The sequence below is a fragment of the Accipiter gentilis genome, chromosome 9 (genome assembly GCF_929443795.1).
Source record: "Accipiter gentilis chromosome 9, bAccGen1.1, whole genome shotgun sequence".
NCBI lineage: Eukaryota > Metazoa > Chordata > Aves > Accipitriformes > Accipitridae > Astur > Astur gentilis.
This window is the reverse complement of record NC_064888.1, coordinates 35,419,101-35,441,401: the sequence shown is the minus strand read 5'-3', so window position 1 is coordinate 35,441,401 and position 22,301 is coordinate 35,419,101. Positions and strand designations below refer to the sequence as shown.

Here is a 22,301-nt window from a genome sequence, read left to right as displayed (position 1 = left end):
CTTTCATCAGTGTAACAGTAACATCATTTTTGTAAGACTTATCATCCTTTAAATGGATGCTCTTTAATATAACAATAGATTGATACCAACAACTTCTGCATATTGTGAAAGTGAAATCTGGTATGCTAAAGGGTGTAGATGTAGAAGAGCATAAATATTAGAACTGTGATGCCATTTAATACTGGCCTTGGAAATTTCAGCCACTGGATAGGTATGAACCATGACTTCCCTGTCTGAACCCTAAGTCATAAGAAGGCTCATGTATTTTTTAAATTTCTATTATATAGAGAATTTTAAAGTAAACATATAAAATCAAACTTGTTTTCTCTGAAAAGCTTCCTACTGCATTTATCATTTGAAGATCTTATCTACTGCTAGAGCACCAAACATTAGAAATCTATATGGGTGATGTGAACTTCAGATATTTCCTTCGAAAAGAACAAACCACAGCATAAAAAAGTAGAGAGCTAAATAATAATCTTGTTGATTTAGGAAGGCAAATACAGAGGACAATATTAACATCCTAAAAGAGTTTCCATAATTGGGCCTTAGCATTCCTTTACTGCTGCATAAAATTGGATGACTTAATTTCTAGATGGAAGAAGGTTTTTTATGAAAAAATTAGCATGACAGGAAAGGAATGCAATACTCAGACACCATCATCTGTCAGACAGAACTGTCTAGACTGAAGAATTTCAATGGGCCTCAAAAATAAATACAAAAAAATCTGTGCAACTGTGGCAGATAAGGAAAAGTCTGTGGGTTTTGTTTTTGTTTTTTTTTTTAAATAAAGAAGGGATGTGGGATGTAACCAATGTTCAGAGATTCCCTTTAGCATGCATTAAAAAATGTTGCCATTAAGATGTTATGCTGCAGTGGGAATAGCACAAGCTAGAACTGCAGTCTGCTGACATCTGACAAAGAGTTGCATATCTTAGGAATACATCACCTTAAAAATGTTTGTCTTACATGATGATATAGGCGCCTTCCAATCTTAAAGGTGAACAGAGTGTGTAATGCATTTACCACTTAAATTGTTTCATGGGTTTGTTTAGGAAGGCTATTTGGGAATTGAAGTTGTTCTATCCTTAGGAAGTGGGATTGGTGAGTGTAAAAAATACCCACAATATGAAGAGTAAAAGCAAGCAGTTAAACTTCAGGGTTTTTTATATAACATAGTACATGCATAACTGTTAATAAGTTGCACCAATTCATCCTTCGACACTTTGTAACACATATTTACAGTTAACATCCATGTATGATTAAGAAAAGTCTAGCTTTACTGAACACAACACAGGAATAATATTTCTCTGCCAGTTTAATTAGAAGATGACTGCTTTAATCCAGGAGGCTCCACAGCAGATTACTTTATCGTATATATATCCCTCTCTCTATATATGAAACAGGGGTCTGTATTTTATAAAAACGAGGGGGGGTGGGGGTTGTCCACCAAAATGGACATCTGTAGAATATTTGTAATTGTGGTGGTTAACTGACAAGTATTTTGAGCTTGTTCTGGTTTCTTGAGCTAGGAATTATGAAATTTTACTATCATTTTAACAATATAATTTTTAAGAATTAATTCCATAAGGGAGCTATAGCCAAAAGCTGGTCATGCACATAAAGAGCTCCTTGATTGGTGCAGGGGATGCAGTATTTACAAATGCAGCTGTAGTAATGGTAACTATAAATATTGCTGAAATTTCTTGGGGGGGTGGAAAAATAATAATCATCATTGCATTGATTTTTTGAGTCTGCCACTGCACAGTAACTCACTACTCCAGAAAATAATCAGTGAAATTGATTCCAATGAAGTCAAAGAAGAATATAAATTCTAACCAAATATACTTAGCATTAACTGAAGTTTGTAATATTGCAATATGATATAGACCTTCAACCTTTAAGAAAATCAGAGGCTAAGCTAATGATTAACAAAAGATTATGCTCAAATATCTAGGTACTTGCATACATATTTTTATGCCCTTTTTATGTATACATCTAAACACATAAGATCTATTACAAGTAAACATTTATGTTCAATAATTTTAACTTCAGATTTTAAAATTGACAGTCTGAAGTCTGATTCACTACTGAAAGCACAAGCATCATGATGTAATTCTTATACACAGAAAATACAGCATGCAAATAATACTGTTTGTACAGTTTCTGTACGAGTGAAAACATGAAATTCAATGTAAAGCTAAGATGTCAATATCTCTATAAGCACAAAACAATCATACTAACCTGTATTTTGATTGGCCAGGAGAAATTGCTGACATAGACATAGAAAGTGATGTTTGGGTTGCTCCGAAAGTTAAATTTTTCACAGGAAAAGCTATCTCTGTATTCCTTAATATTAGCCTTAGAAACAACAGGAATCTCTTCTCCAGATATTGTTCCAGCTAAAAAAACCCATAGGTAGAGATATATTTTTATGACAAATATCAATCGTCATTAAAGGTGCCAAAGTAAATTTGCACAAGAAACTTAAATACTGCAATTACTTTTGGTGTCTTCATTCTACAACTTTAAAAATCTTTTACTATGGTTTACATGGCACATTAGGTATATTTCGTGCACATCCAGAGAATTCACAGAAACTCTTACTCTGGTTTCAAAAGATTATGAATAAATCATAAAATTGATAGAAGTTACATGAATTTCAGAAGTTGTTATGGTCAGGCTAAACAGAAAATATGCTTTCCTCTAGTAATTTACATTCCATTTCAATAAAAACTCATAGATCAATAAAGCTTGAAACTGAATTTGTCTACATCTTACATTATTGCTGTACAGTTTTAATTGTTCATGACAGCTTTTATAACATACCTACTAATAAACATGTATCATTTTTTGCAAATATATGGGTGACTGTGCTAAGTGAAAATAAAGCAATAAATAAAATTTACTAACTATGGTATGTTAAAATACTTCAGAATTACATTGATGAAAAAAATCGTGAGTTTATGTAAGACAAACTCAGAACCTTCTTTAAAAAGATGATTTTTTTTTTTTTTTAATTTTAGAATTATTTTATTTTAAGCATAATACTTCTCCTTGGATGTGTTTTCAGAAAGTCAATAGAACCAATTCAGAAAAACTGTCTAAATAAAGCTTTTCTTCCTCCTTAAAACAAAGAAGAGTAATGGGGTTCAAAGTTGGAGAAAAATAGATAAGCAGCTCCTTTTATCAGCATACACAGAAGAACTTTATTGTTTGATATCAATGTTAAGGTTAATAATTAAATTTTTAGCTTGAACACTGAAACAAAGAAATAAAATCTCAGTCTCTGCAGTAGTTAAGGAAGCAATTTATCTTAATTAAAATCATAGCATTTCATAACACTGTCATTTTAAAAATTTAAATAGACTACAAGCTTTCCTTACCAAAGTAATTTTAATTGAATAGGAGAGAAAGTTAACATATTAATGAAGCTTTGTTCAGATTGCAAATTATCATCTAAGGTTTAAATAATATAATTAATAATGGCATAATCATAATGGCAAAAGAACACATTTGGTAAAGGTTTATTATCAAAATTAGCAACAAAGAGACAATCAGGTTAAAATAGCTTAAAGGATCATGAAATCACATGGGAAAAATTCATCACACCAAAATTCACCCTCACCTGTAGAACCAATGGACCATGTAATATTGAGGTTGAAGTTGTTTGATGCATTAATTGATATATCCAAATTTTTATTTGACTAGATAAAAAAAGAAAATATACTGAAGTTAAGAAAATAGATCAGAACCTATTGAATATAACTCTATTGCACATAACTGAATATATCCTTTTAACCATCTTCCATTTTTCATTTTAAACATAAATAGAAATGGTAATAACTCAGAGCCAAAGGCAATCCTCTCTTTTGCTTCAGTAAGAACAGGGTACAAGTAAGCATATAACTACACCAGTTATCTTTTCAGATTGTGATAAAAATAATGAAATAAATTTCTTTACAAAACTAAAGAAAAAATACATGGCAAATGGCTACATTTTAATTACAGCCAAAAAATTACTTTTCAAATCTGCTTAGAAAGATTTTTTAACTGAAGGGTATACTCCTTTAATTCATCTCAGGAAGATACTAAAACTTGTTATTCATGAGAACAACAATAAAATAAACCAGTTGGTAATCTTTTGGAGTGTTAGTTGATCTGAAGTGCGTGCACCATTTAGAAAGTTTTCTCAGTGAATGCACTGGAATACTTTTCAGTTCTCAGAAAGATTTGAAATATCTCTAATACCTTATAGGCACTTGGGAAACCTTTAATCACAGTCAAATACAATGGAAATCTTAATCATGACTCTCCAAAACTTGTCTAATGTTAATAATATTTTCTCACCTGTTCTGGATTTGCTATAAAGTTTATGGCAGTGTGATGGCGATCATCTTCTTGTAATAAGCTGAAGGTAAACTGGTAATCAATCAAAAGGCTGTCTGTGGGCAAAACAGAAATTAGAAATAATAAAATAGATTCAAGTGTATACACATTAATAATATATTATGCAAGCATCTAAAAATTTACCACTTTTATTTTAAAGACATGAAATAATCTTGAAGTCAGAATTATTCACATGCATTTAACTGTTTAAGTATTTGCACTACAATGTCTTGAAGCATTAAAAAACAAAATTAGGTGAAGCAGTAATAAAAAAATAAAATTAAGAAAAAAAACTAAATTAAGAAGCAGATTCTATCATGGAGTCAGAGCAGCTATTACACATATCTTGAAATAGTCATTCTTTGTAAAGTAATTAATCCAAAATACAGTATCAAGTATCGTTAGAGTGCTAGCCATTCCCTAATTTTACTCTGAAATAATTATTCAAATGTTCTGTTCAAAATGCATTTAAATATTTTAGGTTTTCATTCATACGCTTTACTGTGTTATATAAATGGTTTACATAGCGACATTACCATAACACATTTTAGAATTACTAGGTTTAAACATTTTAGAAAAAAAGTTGCATCTACAATAAAATTATATCATACAAGCTCATGATACTATAGTAAATAAAACTGCTAATAATAAAAGGGTGCAGTGGAATTTTGAATAGAAATTATGTGACCACCAAGTACCTCCTTTCCAAATTTCCAGAATTCCAAGAGATTTTTGTAAGTGGCAAGTGATATGAACTTTTCATACAAGAGAAACAAGTCACGGTCTAGTCTTGACTCAAAAAGATTCTATTTCACTTCCAAATGGCATTTGTTCTACACATTTTCCTTTCAACCTATGAAAGGAATGGAGTCCACCAGGCAGTTCCTGAGTATTCACGACATTCCTGTCACTGCACGCTAACAGCACTGCCCTGATGGCCAGCTAAAGTTGGCATAGGTGCAGAAGGGAGAAAGGGCCATCCTCAGACGACCCAAACCATGCTCAACCCTTCCTGGAAGGAGCATAAAATGCTTGGGACAAGTCAGAAGATGTAAGTTTTGAGCTATCCCATTGTGTTCATGAAGCTGGAGGAATGAGATTAACCCTTAGTTGGGTCATAGCACTAGGAATGACTGAAAAGGAACTTTTCTGCTGGACGAAGAGGTAGAGGTGGGCTCGTCAGGGTGAAGCGGGTTTCCAGCACCTCCATAATGTAAGAAAAGGACCCCGTCACCAGGGGTGACTGCTGCTGTAATTCACAGAGGGTGCCACACAGAATCCCAGCAGGCAATGTTCACTGCAGTCAGATAGTCAAGAATCAGCAGAGCCCTCAGAGGTGTAAATTGTGTTAGCAGATTAATAGTCCTTGTGCAACAGACAGTGGGCGCAACCAAAAGTGGGCGCAGTGGATGGATCTTGAATGCTCTGTTACAGGGGCAGATATCTTCAGAACTAACAGACTGAATCTTCTAACTCTTTGACCATTACAGTTCTACAGGCATCAAAAAGTTCTGGGTTTTGCTCTGTCATGGGAAATAAGGAGGTGACCTGTAAACGTACACGACTCAGATTATTATTTTGTGCATGTTAAAATATGGTTAGATTCAAGTTGTCTTTGATGCTACATCCTAGTGAATAATTTTGAAGCCCTATTTGATCCCTGTCTTGATGACATTCTACTAGTCAACACCACACAAGCAGTGTGTTACAAGTAAAAAATATGTGATCATAAAAACAAAATCAGTAAGTACAAAGAGAGTGAAAGATTAAGCCAAAGCAGGAAAAAGCTGTGTCAGCCTTTTGTTGGACACTTTAGTTTGCTTACTGCTGACAATCACCTTTTCTGCAGCAACACATCATCTGAAAAAATACACTCTATTGTATCCCATGGGATGCCTGATATAGGAGGAGGAAAAAAAGCTTACTGGTCAATGAAGCATGAATATAGCCCACTGTATTGTCTTAACAGTTAAAGAGAATGGGTTTGGTTCTTTTGTTGGTCTGGTTTGGGTTTGTTTTTTTTTTTACACTGAGTGTGGAAAGAAAATTAGAAAATAAAAGAGTTACATGAAAGGATTTACCATGACCTTTGAAGCAGAAAAGTCCACTTTCTCTATTATCAGCCACTACAGTTCCATTATTAAAATAAGTTGATCTAGATGTCTTAGATAATGAGTTTTGATCAGGTTTTTGCAAGCTTATGAAGGCAAAAGATGAATAAATATTAAAGGCCCCATTTATTTATTAATACTACTCTACACTTCTATAACTATGCAAATCTAATTGATAAAGTCTCATTGACTCTACTAGTAAGAGTGTGCCACATCTACATATTTAACAGTAAGATTACCATTGCACCACAATGCATTTAAAGGTAGCAGGACAGCAAAAGATGGCAATTAGAGATTGACCCCTATTAAAGGGATTAATAAACCCTTTAATAATCATGAGTTGCAAGGCCAAAAGGCTAGTATACTAACGTATAGATATGCTAAATCTCCTGATCTGGTCAACTTGGGGTCCCACAAAATACAAATGACTGCTTTAGCATGAATTTTTGCAAACAGAGTTATTGCAAATGTATGGTAGACAAGCACCTCGGCATGCACTCCTGCGGAAATTCTGGCTACTGAAAAGGCTACAAGATGCAGAAGCAGTGTAGATGGGCCTTCTGGAGAAGATCCTGTTGATTTTTCTCACAATATGTGGAAAATGACCATTTAAAAATGTCATAGTATTCTTCTATGCCCACATTGCACCCTCTCAGAGACGCAGAGTATCAGCCAAAGACCAGCAGTGATATAGTGTGAAGATCTCACCATAAGGCAAAACTGGGAATAAAGTCCCATGTGGAACTCTTGCCTCTCAGTCATATGAATGAGCAGGTTTTCTGCACACAAGTTTAAAAAAAAAAAAAATCAAAGTCATTTACTCTTAAAACAATATGACTACTTTTTTCCTGGGGTTTGTTGTTGTTGCTGGTGTTCCATTGTTGTTTGTTTTCTTTTTTTTTTTTTTTATTTTTTATTTGTTTTGCTTGCTAAAAGCCAAGAAAAATAGGAACTAGTTTTTCAAGGATTGCAGGAAAAGTCCTTACACTGGTAAAAGATATTAAACTATACAGCTCCTCATAACTTTACCATCTGTAACAAATCAGAAAAATACTTCCACTTTTTTTACTGCATTTTCAACCTGCAATACAGTTGAAACAGCAAATAATGAAATACAGTAAGAGTTGGTTATGTATAGTGTCTTTTATACTCAAAATATCCCAACGTATTTTATGGTGTTATTAATCAGTTAATTATTCCATTAATTAATTAACAATGGATTAGTCACTCCATTAATAGTTTCAAAGTTATACCTATATACCACACACTGTAGTCATTATCTCCCCTGTAGTACTCAAAGAGCCTTGAACAACATGGCTTGTGTTATTCCAGAAGACTTCTGAGCGCCAACACACAGAACTCGCCTCAGGATTCTTCAAAGGTGCCAAAGGACCTTTAACTTATGCCAAGCCAGCCCCCCAAAATGGGAAGAGAAGATCTTCACTAAGCTATTCGGAGAGAGCACATGTCTTAGCACTAACACACACAAATTATGAAGTTTTTATTCCCCAGAGACCTGCAGTAGAGAGGGACAAACCATTAAATCTCTATCTTGGCCACAGACTGGATGCTGCAAAGCAGAAATACATATCTTTTCTTAGACGATTCTAATTCAGGGAAGATATCTAAAAAGCGTATGACTTGAATGGAGAGCGCTGCCTAATGCAGTTATATGATTCAACAGTGCAAATGCAGTTGGGTGCAAATGAAAGAGCTGACACTGCAGAAACACTCCGTCCCATCTTTCTGAGGACTGCGAAAGCATGGTGAAGAAGTTTCACAGCTTGGAGAAAGGTCCACTTTCATACTCGGGATACTTTCTGCTTGGCCAAAACATTGAGAACGATTCGCCTCGCCCTATTCTTAAGTTGCACACCCCAAATCTTCAGAAGGCTCTAAAGCTAGATTTTATTAGAATATGAATTAGTAGAACTAATATAAGTTTAAACTCAAAGTGAGAGTAGAAATTAAAAGGGACTGTAAAGAAGTCTCTCCTCCATCTATTGCATCCCGCTGCTGTCTGTCTCACTCTCCTTTCTCCCTCTCTCCATCTGTTTCAGCCTACACCACAGGGGAGACTTCCCCACATATATTCAGCAGCTCTCAGGGAAAATATCACCTCCCTCTCCTCCAGAAGGCTTCACCTTCTACAGACTGCAGCAGGCAGAACAGCTTTCCTTCCCACTGCCAAGCCCCATCCTGAACATAACCCTAAAACATAATCTATGCCAATACATCGTAAATTCACATAAACAAAACTAAGCAGTTACACAGTATATCACACTGTATTTCCCAATTCATAGTGCCATTCAGCCTAGACAGCTTAGCCTGGAAATAAATACAAAATTTAAAGTAAAATTTAGTTGTAAGAGTATGACCTGTTCTGAATAGTTAAATGTATAAATAGACAAATGTATAATAGCTAAATGTAGAAATAGCTATTTAAAGTACATTCAGTATATCCTGTTGATATATAGTGTTGTGTATATTTACAATCAGGAATTTAGAGAAGCCTGAGATTTTACTCCACGTATTTTTGTTTCTACTTTAAACCTTTAAAAAGCCACCATAAGTATTTTTACCCTTTACATAAACACATGAGACTTTTCATAAGTGTTTCGGTTTATAAAGACACACACAGAACAGATTGCTTCAATTAGGAAAGAAATTTGGATCACATATAAACAGAAACTAAAAAAAAAAATCTCACTGCATTTATATTATAGCATAGGATGACAATGAAAGCACAAAGATAACAAATAGTAAACATAATCGTCAAACTGCCATTTGAGCAACACCTGATAAAAAGCAATCTTGTAATTTTCATCTGGCTGACCTATGGAAGCAAGATTTTAACACTCTTTTCAAAATCTGGTGAACTCTGAAAATAAACAAATTCAAACAACACCACTTCCATAAGAGGTAGCAATCAAAATACTATCGATGTCCATTAACATCCCAAAATTAAAAATACAAACTTATAGAATTATTTCAGTGAATTATTGAAGAAAATGCTTGATTCTCTAGAATTACCATTGATGCACTCTGTGGTTCATTTTGGTGACTTTCATTTTTCTGTAAGAATTAAAACCATCTAGAATATGAATCTCAGCTTTTTTCAAAACACGTTTCCTCAGTCTAAACTTAATTCTCAACACATTTTAAATTCACAAAGTGTCAATTAGCTATAATGATTTTCGAAAGAGATTAGGTAGTTAACTATCTTGAGCACTGCATAGATGCTTCCCTTAAATATGGAAAGAATGTTCATGGCATCACAGAATGAGTGTTGCATTCTCTTATTTTTAAAAAAAGTTAACTGAAAAAGAGTTTATCTGAAGCACCACTTTTTTAACAATTACTTGCTTTTCTACATACTCCCTATCTTTTGGAAATATGCAGAAGAGAGTTTCATCTTAGTTTTGGATTGTTTCAGTAAAATCTTAATAGCCAGCATTTAAATTTTTTTATGCCATTCATATCCTCCACACTTACATTTTCCCACTTAATATGTTTGAAATAAATATTTTAAAAAACCCAAAACCCGATATTCAGAGTTTCGCTACGCCCATGGGCAATGGAAAGAGACAGAACAACTATCACATTACAACAGCAATATTCCCTTCCCACTTTGTGCTGGTACAAATGACTGTAAAATGTCTAGTGTGTTGTTGGCACAGATGTGCAGCCCAGACCTTCATCTCAAATCTGATACAAGATACGTGTGACTCAAGTGGCAGCCAGACAGAATTTAGACAGACGCACACTAGAATATAATCTATAAACTCCCTGAACTTTTCTATCTAGTTTCACAGGAAAAGTTCTTGAGGACATAGAAATCTCCTACACAAATTCAGAGCCCACAGCTCAGATCTTAATAGCCCACCACAGAGAGTATTTGGAATCCCCGAGCTGGGTATTTTTGAGCCAAAGTTTCTGCAGGAGTCAGCCCAGTGCTCCTTAAGCACAGCTACTATAGAGCTCAGGACAAACATCAGCTGGCACGTCACCACGACGTCGCCTCCTCTTCAGAGCTCTCACCAGTACAACGTGTTGTAGGTTGCCTTCTTTTTGACAGTATTAAACCCAGCTCCTCCTATTTTTGCCTAGCGGGGTGTGCCCCATCACCTGAGTGTAGGCAAGGGAGAAGCAGCAGAAGGATTCACACCAGCAGGGAAAAAAAGATTCCATTTGCACACAGAAAGAGACCAGAGGAAGTCAAATGAGACAGGCACTCAGCAGGGAGAGGGGAGACCTACAGTCGAATTTCGGTTTCCAGGCAAGTTGCTTCATTTTGTATTAAAAATCATGAATAAAGTAGAAAAAGAACGCTGGGAGATAAGACTACAATGCCATCCTGACATCATCAACGGTCAAATATGCCAAGGCCTTACGGTTATTGAGTCTTTTCACATCTCTATTTTGATTTTTTCAAAACCCTTGACTGCTTTCACAGTCAAAAGGAGTCATTAAAATCAATTCAAAATGTCAGTAATGAGCGCATGTGAGAACACAACAATAATTAGGCAAAGACAGACATTTAATTAAATGAGGAAAATAAATTTCAAAGCAGTCGTTTAATCCTAATATTGCTGTTAATTTTCAAGAAACTGTTTTCCTTCTTTAATGAAGGCCCATGACTTTTAATATGGTTAATATGGCTTAATATGGGAGTTTTATACCATATCCAACAAAGAACAGACCTATTCCCATACTCAAGCTTTTGTATTAAAAGAAAACTTTGTGTTTTCTAAAATGCCAGAATGTTCCCAAAAGAACAAAGGCCAGACAGAAGTCTTGATTCGAAATTCTACTTCAGTATTTCTGAGTGCCACTACAACTCTCTAAGCATATATAATTACATTGGTAATTATCTTTAAAAAATAGTTTTTAAAAATTGGATATGTTTATTACAAATTAGTGATAAAGTTATACACAAAAAGGTATGTTAAAGAGGAATATTAACACTGTAAAAGGAGCCACTGCAATCAAGGGTGCCTGTGAATTATTTTTGGGTGAGTGCTCACTTAATGGGCAGCTATTCAACATTTTGTTCTACGTTCAGTACTCAGTGTTGGGCCCATGCCTCATTTACTACATACTACACAAACTCTTTTCTAAAGACGGAATTAATTTATAATGTGGCTTTCTATAGTATTCATCACTATCATTTTCTAAGTTCTTCAGAAAAGTTAATGAATTTGTTACAACATTACTGAGATGAGCAGGCATTATTAGTCCCATTTATAGGACAGGAAATGAAACAAAGAGACCAAGGACAAAAACATCCATTAATCATGAATAGCCAATCTGAAATACCTCAAGTTTGATTTTTCATAATATTTTGAATTATATAACACCACATATGATCATTCTTATTTTGCAGTTCCTTCCATCATTCATTGTAATTCTTTCCACTTTTACAAGAAAACAGGAAAGGAACATACATTCATCTTTCCATTACATTATCACTGATTCATCCCCTGCAAATTCATTCAGTGCATTGTAGAGGGAAAGTTCCTTAGGAAATAGTATGTAGCCACGTTATTAAAAGTTGTAACAATGATGCCCTAATAAAGAAGCAAATAAAAAATTATTGTGCAAGCAACTTTAATTCTTTCACTTTCCTGGCACCCGCTGCCTAAATAGCATATTTCAATAAAGGGGTTTTGTTAAGTAATTTAATTTACGAATCAGGCTGGAGTAAATTCTAGAGAACCACTTTAACTTTTGAGCTGGCTTCTCCCTTTCCCCAAATCTTTCCAGTAGAGTATCCCAGTTCATTATGTCTCTCAGCAGAGAGGGAAGAATGAACCTGAGTTCCCAGAAAGGGAGCAAGAACATACAGAACTTCACACATTCATGGGACTTCTAACTTTGGCCACTGACCACTCTCCCTTGGCTCCTGTTACATAGTTTCTTAATACACATTTCTAAAACTGAACAACACGGCAAAAGATTTTCATACGTATACAGAATTTCTGAGAAATATGTCTAGCATTTTGGCTCTAAAAGTTAGTTTAGCAAAAGTTCTAAACCAAAAGTACTGCAGTGTATGTCAGAGCCATACAAACAGAGCATGCACCCAGACCCATTCACAACATAGCCTTGTTCCCAACTACAACTTAAGTACCACATTTTATAAATGTAAGGTGAGGATCGCACGATCTTTACCTGATCAATGACTAAAGTGTTTTTTCTTTTTTTTTTCTTCTGATAACTAATAATAATATTTAAATTATGCTGAAAACTAGTGTAATGGACATCAAAAGATGTCAAAATATGCTTACTTGAAGGGAATTCTAATGGCCAACTTGAAATGGTAATCACTAAAACTGAAGGAAGAGATGGTACACTATTATGAGTTCTAGCCATGAAACAGAAAATAGCAAAGGATAGGTAAGAAAAAGATGGAAAGCTGCTTCATTCACTGAATAAATGGCTGGCCTTATATACACCATGTACGTATTAATAAAAACTTTTAAGACTACAGTTAAGAAATGATATTTCAGCCATTCACTTCCACCAGTAACATTATTTCAATATCTTTATTACACTAAAAGGCAGACAATTACGTGCCTGAGTTGTTACATTTTCATCATAATTTTGTATTACTGAACTACAATAACTGACTTTGTTAATAGAAACCTCATCAAATAGTGCTGTTCTATTTTTATTTCTTGAAATCACTTAAAGTTGTAAGAACCTCCCTCACAATTGCAATATCGGACCCATCACAGTCAGTCTTCCCACATTTTTCTATTTAGGGAACTCTCTATTCATGCTGATTCTAAAATTCATACTCTCACCTCTTCATTGCACAGGCAGTTTGCCTCTATCCCGCTCCTTCTAGCGACTGTTCTCTATTTCTAGTAAGAGTTTTTTGAGAACAATCCTATTCATATTCCTCTCTAGCAGCTAAAAAGTTGCTTTTGAAACCCAGTTCCATTATCAAATGCTATAAATCATATTCATTTGTGACGAAAATAAATTCTGCTTGTATTACATCTAAGTTAGGGGGTTACCACCAGACCTATTTTCAGTCAGGATAATTATTTTGAACTTTCAGAGCAGCTGCCTGATTCATTCCTCTGTCATCCATACCTAACAGTCATCCAGTGCCGCATTTTCATTGTTACATTGAAATAAGTTGGTGTCTGACATTACTTGTCCATTGTGACAAAACAAAAAGTCATTTACTGTGAAGTCTTTACTATAAACTAGCAAAACTTGCATTTTGGCTAAATGTAATGAGAGGACTGAGCTTCAAAATAAGCCAGCACTTACTATTTATATGCCTTTTTCCATGTAAAGAAAGAGCATGTGAGAATGAATTTCACAGAAGTTCAAAGTTTTTAAAAAGCATACAGCAATAATAATTCATTGTTTCTTTTACTGCACTTTAAAAAGCTATACTAGGCTAAAAAGCCCACAAACATACGGATTAGTGTCATAATCAGCAAAACGGGTAACTAAATTTTATTTTAAACAGAAATCTTTTATGAAATTTCCAGCTGCTAGTTGGAAAATTCTAATAGTTGTCAATTTTGATCCTGAGGGAGGGCCAGATACAGAAAAATCTGACCTGTGTTAAAATTTTATTCACCTAAATGTTACTAATAGTCTAGACTTACTCTACATTGACTAAAACTTTCTGAAGATGACTGATCTCTTTCTGTGCCAGATATGCACCGAGGTCAGATGAGTAACCCTTCGTTCTCTCTGCTGACTACAGAAAGATCTAGAAGGTTAACTAAGGCTAGGCACATAAGTTTTAAAAAGCTAGTTAGGTGAAATGCCTCTCACTGTAACTGTCATAGAAGTAAATGTGCAGGTATGTCAATGCTATGGTAAGCAAGGGAAGACTTGATGCTGAGATCTAAAACCTGAGGAACGTATATAATTACCTGGGTTCTTTTAAGCACAGTCTGAAGATTGCGTTCCTAAAGTTTTTAAACCAATAGACCACAGCCAGACTTCATGTTTTTTCATAGATATTTCACCAAACTCTTAACTGAAAACACTGCAACAACTGACAGGGTTTCTGTGAACAGCTGCAGACCCTTTTCAAGTTGTGCCCAGGACCGTGGTCTATAAACAGTTTGGACACCAATGAACTAGAGAATTATGAACAAAATATTAGTAAAAGAAGCAAAAACAAAGAAAAGTGACAATATCAGTTGCAGTTATTTGAACATCAGTTTTAGAAAAAAAGGTCTAGATGTCTCTGATGATGAAGCATTTCAAAGTTCATGCCACAGGCATTACAATTAGTCAAAAAAAAAAGTGTTAATTGCTTGATAGTAAGGACTGCCCAGTAAATGAACTTTTGTTTTGTCACCATGGAAAGTCTTTTTAATATCTTAATTTTTGTAATGTTCTTGAAGTGTTAGAAAAGTGGGAGATAAGTACAAACAAAACCAAGAAAAAAACCTCATTAAAATATTATGGTAGAAATTCAAATTTATCTCTCCATGAAATTTGCTTCATAATGATCTAAATGCATCACCAGCTTTACAATGCTCATTAATATTACAACTCTAACATGCAACATCATTTTGCAATATACTAGCATCAGTACTCACTAACATGATTCTAATTTTTTTCTTGAGTTATATAGTCTATACACACTGAAGAGATCTCTGATCTGCTTGTTCTGACAACTAAAATGGCATATCTAAGAAACAACAACATTAAATTACTGTTTGAGTTCATATGTTATTGCCAGAGGGATGTTTCTTGTCAGGTAGTTAATGAAAGCAGTCAAATTTTAATGTTATTTTAAATCTGGCTCTTATAATATTCAGTTTATTGTATAATCCCTACAAATAAGGTACTTGGTTTCCTTTTAGAAATAAATTGATTTTTATTTCTAAAATGGTTCAATGCCCATCATATGGACATGGCAAAAGTATAAATACTATTTTTAAAATTGTTTATACTTGTATACATTTATACCGTCAAGTTTTCATATAAATTCAGAATATTCAGAAGGTATTCACACAATAACTTCTATGTGGATTATTAGCAGAGTTTTTATCCTGGTTCTCAAATAATTCAACACAGATCTCAGCAATTAAAGAAGCAACCTCTGGTTGATTACGCCTTACAAGGAGACAGAACATGCACTTCGTAAATTAGCTATAAATATACAGAGATAAGTAGGTGCTCCTGTTATATCTCAACATTTTCAAAGTTCTCTTCCTTCCTTTTTCTCATTATTTAGTTGAACTTTGCTTAAGATACCTTAAATCTACAGTCCAAATGTCAGAACTTAGCCTATGTTGCTTGACTCCACATGATTTGTACAAAATACACAGTGTAAATTGAAGTTGAGATGTTTCAACTTTGCTGATATTCTTTGCTGTTTCTCAAACAATTTTAACATGTTAGTTCTGAGAACTAAAATCTCTTATAGCAAATAAATCCAGAACACTTTTAGCAAAATCGCACTTCAAACTGGACAGAAGTGATACATGTCGTATACCTCACTGTGGAGTCTCCCCTATTTTAAAGTCATGAATTGCAACAGGAACTTGTATTATAAAAAATATAATATGCTAAATCACCATACTTGCACAATGGACAGTAGAAACTCTTTTGCATTACAATTTTGAAAAGAAGATGTAACATAAGCACGTCTTCATTTAAAACACCATCAGGTATATTTAAAGTAAAATCTGTTCATTTAAATAATAACATTCTCACTGCTTTTTGCTCATGCTACGAATTGAGTGCCAATTCAGCAAAGCATTGATGGAATATTAAAATTCCAAACATTCACAAATAAGATTACATATCTGTAATATTGCCCAATCCAGCCTACACAGCCTTTAAAACAGATAGGAAGAAATACCTCAGCCCTTAGTGTAAAGTACAGAGTGGCAAACCTGAGAAAAAATAAACCCAGATTTTTTTCCCCACTTCCTACAAATTTAGCTTCTAGGGTTGGCAGTCAAGCACATAAAATAATAAACTGCTTGGTTAAACTAGCAAATGGAATTAATAGAGGAAGGAAATATGGAGCCCAAAAGGTTGTTTTTCTCAACCCCAACACAATCACCCACTCTTCAGAAGAGATTTATTCTTTGACTGAGAGAGGGAACATTGGCCACCGTCGCAGGACTCACTGACTCCTTTTTGAAAGTGACTTGGAAAACTCAATTTCCACCTCAAACAGCTGCCAGCCATTAAAAGAAATATTCTGTTTTCCTAGCACTACATTTTCTATAAACCAGGAACTAGATACAGCTGTGCTTTCATTAATTCATGACTTTTTTTTGGCCATGGAAAGAAAGAACTGCTAACTAAAATGCACAAACAGAATAAACCTCTTACTCTTTTGTTGTTTTTTTCCCCAATGATTAGCTTGATAGAGAACAATTGATAGATACCACTACTTTTTCATAGAATCATAGAATCATTTAGGTTGGAAAAGACCTTTAAAATCATCGAGTCCAACCGTCAACCATGCCCACTATGTCCTGAAGTGCCTTTTCTACGTGCTTTTTGAATACCTCCAGGGATGGTGCCTCCACCACTTCCCTGGGCAGCCTGTTCCAATGCCTGACAACCCTTTCAGTAAAGAAATTTTTCCTAATATTCAATCTAAACCTCACCTGCCGCAACTTGAGGCCATTTCCTCTCGTCCTATCGCTAGTTACTTGATAGAAGAGACCAGCACCCACCTCACTACACCCTCCTTTCAGGCAGTTGTAGAGAGCGACAAGGTCTCTCCTCAGCCTCCTTTTCTCCAGACTAAACAACCCCAGTTCCCTCAGCCGCTCCTCATAAGACTTGTGCTCCAGGCCCCTCACCAGCTTGGTTGCCCTTCTTTGGACACGCTCCAACACCTCAACATCTTTCCTGTAGTGAGAGGCCCAAAAGATATTTTTGAAAGATATCAGGCACAAACTTTTTGACACGGCTTTTCTATGAACTGAATTATCATGTAAAAAGGAACAGCAAACTGTAGCAAATACTGACAGTCTGTTCTTGGTATTTGAAAAACACTGTTCATATCATCTATACCTGACCCTCACAGGCCACATATTGTGCTAGGCCATCCTTGCCAATGAACATGAAGTGACATATTTGCATGACATAGTTGGACATTGTCTTCCCTAGATTAATTTCATTTTTCTCTTTCCAACATTTAGTCTACTGTTCATTCTAATAATGATCCCTCTTCATCATCTCTTTCATCAGCCATTCCTAGGGCCATGAAAGGCTCTCTAGGCACTAAAGGCACTTTATAATCTGTCGAGCCATATTTTCATGAACCTGTGCAAAGTCGTACTTATTTCTACTCAACAAGAGTAGAATTCTAAAATTCTCATTTCATTGACAAGAAAAAATGTGAGATTTTTGCCCTTTTAAAATTTTTCTGCCCACATTTTGCACCGCTTGTCATTTTTCCAAACTTGTTCTGATGGCCGTGGCATTTCCTTAAGGGGGTAACCCAGTAAAGCATATTTATTTACCCATAACATAAAAAGACAAATCAAATACATATATATTTCTTCTCTACCAGTGTATCTTCATACTCCTTGACAGATACATTTTTCAACTTTCCTTTAACGTCTTGTTTGCTATTGTATCTATTTTGCTAATGTACACTGCTGCTTTTTGACCTCACGCAGTTTGCTCCTCCATTTCATGTCAGCACTACCCTTTATATCAAGTGACTAGCAAATTACACTTTGCTGTGAATGGGTTATATTTCTGGAACATATTTTAAAACAATATTCACAATTCAAGCTAAGAAAAAGTGACAATAAATTAATACCAGGGACTCATAGGCTACTTTACAATATGCTGAAATTGAGCTGAGTTAGCCAAAGTTGAACTTGCCAATGTCCACATTTAACCCAATACAAGATTTCTTAAAGTTTATATAAGCCAAGGTTTTGTCATCATCTTGAGATAGAAATGACCCTCAATTTATTTAAATGATCCTACAGAGCCCCTCACTCAAATACTCTGCAAGGGCTTCACAGCACCAGTTCTAAAGCTGAAAACATTACTGACTGCTCTCTCGACTTTTACAAATAGGCGTGCACTAAGATGAGGTGGTTCAGGACCCAAGGCACCTGAAGAGCGTACCTTACAATAACTAAACAGTTGCATTAGGTGTTCAGCCTATATTAATGGAAGAGGCTAAACTGTCCTCAAGTGCTTCATATTTGCCAGTGGAGAAAAGTACCGCAGCTGACACGGAATAATGCGCTACTTCGGCCAAGAACTCCCAGTCAAAGGAACCAACACAAATTTTCCCACCAACCATAAGCCACTTACTGAAGTCGGGGGTAGGGGGGTCCTGTTTCAATTGGTTCAAGATTTCACTACAGATCTTTCCTTGTAGTCCCACTGATCAAGAATTTTCTCTTTTCCCTGGGAAGTCAGCACAGGAAGCAATGCAACTGTAAAACCACCATAAAGGTTTTCCCTTTGCCGTCAGAAGGTAAAGTAGAGGGACAACTGATGGATCCTTTCCTGTTCCGTTTGCTTCTTACAAGTCCAGTTGTGGGGAGCTCTAAGGCCTCCCAAGTGTTGGAGGAGCGACAGCTCCTTTCTTTGTGGACATGTCAGGGAAACAAACGCATACACAGCACATTGTGTATACAGCACAACGATTCAAAAAGTATTCATCCCTATGAACCCCAGCTCAATATATGGACAAAATCAAATATTGTATATATGTAGATATTTGCACCGGATTCCTTCTCATTTAAAAAACCACTCCACACATGGGCTACGGTCCCTTACAAAGCAAAGTATTTCTTCTGAATGAGTTCTCCAAGCCACTGAGTCTCTCTCACTCTTGCTTCATCAAGCTTTGCAAAATTTATAGTTCTATAAATAAACATTATTTATACTGTTTTAAATTTTATACTAATAGGTATTTTACTGTAATACTACTTATTACGTTTGCAAGATAAATAATAATATAAAAAATAATTATGGGTCCTGTGGAACAGTCTATCAGGTGATGAAGGACTCTAATTCAGACTTTTATTTGCATACATTATAATGTATATTTATCTATTACTTCCTTCTCCTTAGCAGTTAGAAAGCTAGTTTTTCCAGTCAGCAAATTCACTGATACATCAGCAAAAGCTATCAGAGAAGGCAAACAATCTTCATTTAAAAAATGAAGTATGGGGGTTTTAAAATAAGAAAATCCCCAATATTAAAAAAAAAAAGAAAAAGTAAATACATACAGGGAAAGATTCTCCAATTCACAGTAAAGTCTGAAAACGATTGGCAGCAAAATTGTTTCTTTAGCCTGCCCAAAAAAGCTGCAAGCCAACCTAGCATTTGGCAAATGAGTACGCAGAGCCTGGGGTGAGATCATAATACTTTATTAGGAGCTTCAGATTCTTGGTGTGGTTATTGTTTTAATTCTCTGGAAGGCGACAGTTGGTTTGTGCAGTTATTTTAGCTCAGGGCAAAGACTCCGTTTGTGTGTTGCTCTTTATATGTTCTGAGTTGGTAGGTTTGTTGAAGCTAATCTTTTCTCAAACCATTCCTACAATTGTCTGATTTAAACTATAATCTGTTCCACTAGACTCTTTAAACACTAAGAAGATTTCTTTTTAAATAGAATTTATTTGTATAAAACCATATATTCAAAAGAATGTGAGTCATTATTGTTACTGTATTTATAAATAATAAAAATTGTTTCAGTCTGTATCAAAGTCAATCAGTGTTAGATATAATTGGTGGAACTCATTATTCTAAGTCAAGCATGACAGTTTTACAATTACAATGTGTATTTAGTTTAAATTAATGCTGTCCCAAAAGGAAACATGAATTCTACAAATCAGTAGCGAGGCATCTAACTGCTGGTATACATCTCACAACTCAACTAAAACAAACACCTTTTCAATAACTAAAAGTTATTGTTTATGTCCTTTAAGTTTCAACATAATTTTTAAATATCTGGAAAATCTCTGCTAACAGTTTTATTAAAAGTGCTACTTGCTATTTATCTTCTAAAATACTCTCCTTGGAATGTTCTTGAGTTTAATCTTTCTCTAAGTATAGCAAGTCTGCCACCTAGTGCTTTATGGCTACCTCTAATACACATTTTATTTGATAATTATTTTTTTATAATTTTTTAATAAAAGATGTCATACTCTAAATCCCTGACTGCATATACACGTATGTTTGCCTACACACACTCAGAGTGCTTAAAAAATCACATTGCATCTTCTTCCTGACAGGTTGCATTACATGTTTCAACAGCTATTAGACCATATTTGCATTTCTTGACTAACATGCAACCATCTTATAACTGTGCTCTTCTGCTGCGAGATCTGAAAATCTCGCAGTGATTGTAAAAGGAAAAACCCGTAATTTATTTTATGAAAAAAATAAGATATCAGTATAGTATGAGAAATATTAGGGAAGCCAATATGTCTTTGGGCCAGTGCAGCTCTATACACAGTCTCTTACTTGGTGGGGAGTGCCGTCACACTGTGGTACCCCCAGCACTGAGGACAGACACACCTTGGAATGGGCTCTGCCCTAAATGCTGCTGAGATTACCTGCTTGGGATACAGGCGCAACGAGTCTTCAGTAGTGGCACCCTACATGGAAGACAAAAGCTGGGGAACGACGAGGAAAAGGAAGCACAAACAGATTCCCTTCACAAAAAATATTTTCAAGCAGCAGGGCTGGAGCAGCCCAAGAAGTAGTTGATGGTAGATCCCAGTGTGCCACTCACAAACTGAGAGCAACCAGAGCCAAGTTTCATTCCAGATCGAGCACCCATCTGCCCCCAGAACAATGCCTTTCACAGAGGTTGCTTCTGTCTGCTTATGTCCACTCTTCTGGGAAGATGACGATCTTGGTTTCTGCCCCTTCATTTTGCCAGATTATTACAAGGCAGCTAGACCATAAAAGAAAATTTGGCATAGTATTTAGAGAAATTTATTTTGACAGTTTTAATTGCCCTTTTTACAAAATTATAACATTTGTAATATAATAACTGTTACTGAAAATTGGCTTGTTTCAGAACTTTGATATATGAACTATGGGACTACGAATAATCCCAGGGAAAAAAAAAAAAAAAAAAAAAAAAAAAAACCAAAAAGAAAGAAAAAACAAGGTATGTTCAAATAACAAGGAAACACCGGGTGGGATGAACTATCAGACCACATCAATAGGTCAGATTAGGCCTAAACTATATTTTGACAACATAAATAAGGATGTATTATCTGACCCTTTTGCTCCAAGACAGTATTGAGCCAATGTTTCTGAAACATCATTAGGGGTACTATGTCGTCATAAATTATCTACTTTTAATAATCTGTCCTCTATCAAACCATTCTTCTACTTACTACTATTGCAAATAAAAAAAAAGTCAGAAAGGAAAAACATAAAGTAACACCTCTAAAGGAGTAACAGGGCCTTTAGTCCAAAGCCTGGATATCCAAAAGTTATTAAGACTTCTTTTCTTAATTTTTATCAAGTGAGATGAATTTTAAATAAACAAGAAATGAGTGTTTGTTTTTGTTTCAGGCACCACATACATTAAATAACAATATAATTTAAAAGTTTTAAATTAAAATAAACATTTACTGTAAGAAATAGTAAGGACTAACACCTTGCCCTTTTTTGAAGCCCTGGTTGTGTCAGCAGTAACAGAGCTAATGCAGCTCCAGGACTGGACTAGAATCCTTACGAGGTTCTACAGCCAGAAGCAAAATTTCCTTCTTTCTCCCCAGCTCCCTGCACAGATACCAGATATTATCTTGAGGGTTTTCACTGAATGTATATTTCATGCTTCCTCAC

The 22,301-nt window shown here is 35.0% G+C and overlaps 1 protein-coding gene across 4 annotated transcripts in view; it reads right to left on the bottom strand.

The window, feature by feature from the left end:
• Positions 1-22,301, bottom strand: part of ATRNL1 (attractin like 1) — a 544,479-nt gene that overhangs the window by 309,609 nt on the left and 212,569 nt on the right. For all 4 annotated transcript variants that reach the window (XM_049809569.1, XM_049809570.1, XM_049809571.1 and 1 more), the window contains exons 22-24: positions 4,351-4,445; positions 3,629-3,707; positions 2,245-2,402 (exon numbers count right to left, since the gene is read on the bottom strand). In XM_049809569.1, coding sequence (XP_049665526.1) covers positions 2,245-2,402; positions 3,629-3,707; positions 4,351-4,445 — 332 coding nt within the window. The remainder of the gene's footprint in view (positions 1-2,244; positions 2,403-3,628; positions 3,708-4,350; positions 4,446-22,301) is intronic.